The 3770-nt window shown below is 57.0% G+C and overlaps 1 protein-coding gene across 1 annotated transcript; it reads right to left on the bottom strand.

Annotated features, from left to right (window-relative positions):
- Positions 1-464: 464 nt before the first annotated feature.
- Positions 465-3260, bottom strand: LOC131950025 (polysialoglycoprotein-like). The gene is given in 8 exon segments (XM_059312030.1): positions 465-910; positions 913-1306; positions 1309-1404; positions 1407-1575; positions 1705-1824; positions 1909-2134; positions 2166-2742; positions 3249-3260. Coding segments are annotated over 8 exon segments (2040 nt in total).
- Positions 3261-3770: the final 510 nt, after the last annotated feature.

Raw genomic sequence — 3770 nt, 5'->3', positions numbered from 1 at the left:
GGTACATCGTTCACGCGATCATTGAAAGACGTATACAGCTCACACAATCATGGCAGACGTACATACCCCACACAATCATGGCAGACGTACATAACCCACACAATCATTGAAGACGTACATACCCCACACAATGACGGCCCAGATGGACCAAATGTTGACTGGCTGGGTCACCTGGGTCACCCTGGGTCACCCTGGGTCACCTGGGTCACCCTGTTTGCCATCAAGTACCTAAATCACGGTTAAACTCAACCATCAAGTTCAAGGCCGCCATGACAGGGAAAGCTAAATTGACGCACCCAGCCCGAGCAGAAAGTTCTAGACAAAATTTTGTCTTGATGTTTGACCTACCAGCGGGCGTTTAATCTGATCAGTGTGAATGGCTTTTGTCTTGATGACTTCCCTTTGATTTGTGCGGCGCCGAGTTATCGTTCCTGGATAATGGAGACGCCCCCCCAAGGTTTCCATCAAGGTTTGGCTGCGGTCCCAATCTTGCTGATGTCAGCAGAAACTGTCTGCCCGCCCAGTGGCCCAGTGGCCCAGTGGAGTGTGGCCCAGTGGAGTGTGGCCCAGTGGCCCAGTGGAGTGTGGCCTAGTGGAGTGTGGCCCAGTGGCCCAGTGGAGTGTGGCCCAGTGGAGTGTGGCCCAGTGGCCCAGTGGCCCAGTGGCCCAGTGGCCCAGTGGCCCAGTGGCCCAGTGGCCCAGTGGCTAAGTGGAGTGTGGCCCAGTGGCCCAGTGGCCCAGTGGAGTGTGGCCCAGTGGAGTGTGGCCCAGTGGCCCAGTGGCCCAGTGGAGTGTGGCCCAGTGGAGTGTGGCCCAGTGGAGTGTGGCCCAGTGGAGTGTGGCCCAGTGGAGTGTGGCCCAGTGGAGTGTGGCCCAGTGGAGTGTGGCCCAGTGGAGTGTGGCCCAGTTGCCCAGTGGAGTGTGGCCCAGTGGAGTGTGGCCCAGTGGAATGTGGCCCAGTGGAGTGTGGCCCAGTGGAGTGTGGCCCAGTGGAGTGTGGCCCAGTGGAATGTGGCCCAGTGGAGTGTGGCCCAGTGGAGTGTGGCCCAGTGGAATGTGGCCCAGTGGAGTGTGGCCCAGTGGATTGTGGCCCAGTGGGGTGTGGCCCAGTGGAATGTGGCCCAGTGGAGTGTGGCCCAGTTGCCCAGTGGAGTGTGGCCCAGTTGCCCAGTGGAGTGTGGCCCAGTAGAGTGTGGCCCAGTGGAATGTGGCCCAAAGGCCCAGTGGAGTGTGGCCCAGTGGAGTGTGGCCCAGTGGAGTGTGGCCCAGTGGAATGTGGCCCAGTGGAGTGTGGCCCAGTTGCCCAGTGGAGTGTGGCCCAGTGGAGTGTGGCCCAGAGGAGTGTGGCCCAGTGGAGTGTGGCCCACTGGAATGTGGCCCAGTGGAGTGTGGCCCAGTTGCCCAGTGGAATGTGGCCCAGTGGAGTGTGGCCCAGTGGAGTGTGGCCCAGTGGAGTGTGGCCCAGTGGAGTGTGGCCCAGTAGAGTGTGGCCCAGTAGAGTGTGGCCCAGTGGAGTGTGGCCCAGTAGAGTGTGGCCCAGTGGAATGTGGCCCAGTGGAATGTGGCCCAGTGGAGTGTGGCCCAGTGGCCCAGTGGAGTGTGGCCCAGTGGAGTGTGGCCCAGTGGAGTGTGGCCCAGTTGCCCAGTGGAGTGTGACCCAGTGGAGTGTGGCCCAGTGGAGTGTGGCCCAGTGGAGTGTGGCCCAGTGGCCCAGTGGAGTGTGGCCCAGTGGAGTGTGGCCCAGTGGAGTGTGGCCCAGTGGAGTGTGGCCCAGTGGAGTGTGGCCCAGTGGAGTGTGGCACAGTGGATTGTGGCCCAGTGGCCCAGTGGAGTGTGGCCCAGTGGCCCAGTGGAATGTGGCCCAATGGAGTGTGGCCCAGTGGAGTGTGGCCCAGTAGAGTGTGGCCCAGTGGCCCAGTGGAGTGTGGCCCAGTGGAGTGTGGCCCAGTGGAGTGTGGCCCAGTGGATTGTGGCCCAGTGGAATTTTGCCCAGTGGAGTGTGGCCCAGTGGAGTGTGGCCCAGTGGAGTGTGGCCCAGTGGAGTGTGGCCCAGTGGAGTGTGGCTCAGTGGAGTGTGGCCCAGTGGAGTGTGGCCCAGTGGAGTGTGGCCCAGTGGAGTGTGGCCCAGTGGCCCAGTGGAATGTGGCCCAGTGGAGTGTGGCCGAGTGGCCCAGTGGAGTGTGGCCCAGTGGAATTTGGCCCAGTGGAGTGTGGCCCAGTGGAGTGTGGCCCAGTGGAGTGTGGCCCAGTGGAGTGTGGCCCAGTGGAGTGTGGCCCAGTGGAGTGTGGCCCAGTGGAGTGTGGCCCAGTGGAGTGTGGCCCAGTGGCCCAGTGGAGTGTGGCCCAGTGGCCCAGTGGAATGTGGCCCAGTGGAGTGTGGCCGAGTGGCCCAGTAGAGTGTGGCCCAGTGGAGTGTGGCCCAGTGGAGTGTGGCCCAGTGGAGCGTGGCCCAGTGGCCCAGTGGAATGTGGCCCAGTGGCCCAATGGAGTGTGTCCCAGTGGAGTGTGGCCCAGTGGAGTGTGGCCCAGTGGAGTGTGGCCCAGTGGAGTGTGGCCCAGTGGCCCAGTGGAATGTGGCCCAGTGAAGTGTGGCCCAGTGAAGTGTGGCCCAGTGGCCCAGTGGCCCAGTGGAATGTGGCCCAGTGAAGTGTGGCCCAGTGGAGTGTGGCCCAGTGGTCCAGTGGAATGTGGTCCATTGAAGTGTGGCCCAGTGGAGTGTGGCCCAGTGGAGTGCCAGTATTGCTCAATTTAAGAACACTCTGTATGTTTAGATGAGACTATGAACCACCTTTCTTTAGCCAGATTTTCTTTGGTCTACCTAGCTCAGGGCCAGTTTGGGTGAGTGGATTCAGGCGGAACATGGCTTATTATATCCTCATTACACGCATCACTGAACCCGCTCACGAAAAGACGTGCGTGTCTTGTGGGGCGGGGGGGGGGGGGGGGGGCATGTTGCAGTACTCACCCCAACATAAACTCGGTCAGGTGAGCGTTGATACCGTCCTCACACAGTGGAAAATGGGGGGGGGGGGGGGGTTAGGGGGGGGAAGTTGGGGTGAGTGTCATTTATTTTTAGCTGATGCTACATTCATTTTCAACTGAGTACATTTTGAACGTAGTTTAATTTATTTTTAAGGACATTTTATATTTTTTTGTCCAAACTAATTTGTTTCCATGACGCAATATCTGGATTCAATTAAGATGTGATCGAAATTCAAGAAGCTCTAGGGGGGGGGGGGGTTGTTTACGTTCCGCGCCATTAAAAAGTGAACTGGATGACGTCATGAGGTGAAACCAAGTGCTAGAGAGTTGATGACTCCATCACGTGACTTACAGCACGGCCGCCAACTCAAACATCAGTCGGTACAACTATTCACATGTCATCTTATAACATCAGCAGTCGGTACAACTTTTCACACGTCAACTTATAACATCAGCAGTCGGTACAACTTTTCACACGTCAACTTATAACATCAGCAGTCGGTACAACTTTTCACACGTCAACTTATAACATCAGCAGTCGGTACAACTATTCACACGTCATCTTATAACATCAGCAGTCGGTACACCTTTTCACACGTCATCTTATAACATCAGCAGTCGGTACAACTTTTCACACGTCATCTTATACACGCCCTCCTCACACTCAAAGATTACTCGACATTTTGAATAACTCTCAAATATTTAGATAACTCTCAAATATTTAGATAACTCTCAAATATTCAGATAACTCAAATATGTAGATAACTCTCAAATATTTAGATAACTCA

Source organism: Physella acuta, unplaced genomic scaffold, assembly GCF_028476545.2.
Source record: "Physella acuta isolate Inbredline_101_S28 unplaced genomic scaffold, ASM2847654v3 ptg000728l, whole genome shotgun sequence".
Lineage (NCBI taxonomy): Eukaryota > Metazoa > Mollusca > Gastropoda > Physidae > Physella > Physella acuta.
The sequence above is the reverse complement of the archived record's forward strand: the minus strand, read 5'-3'. Positions and strand labels throughout refer to the sequence as shown.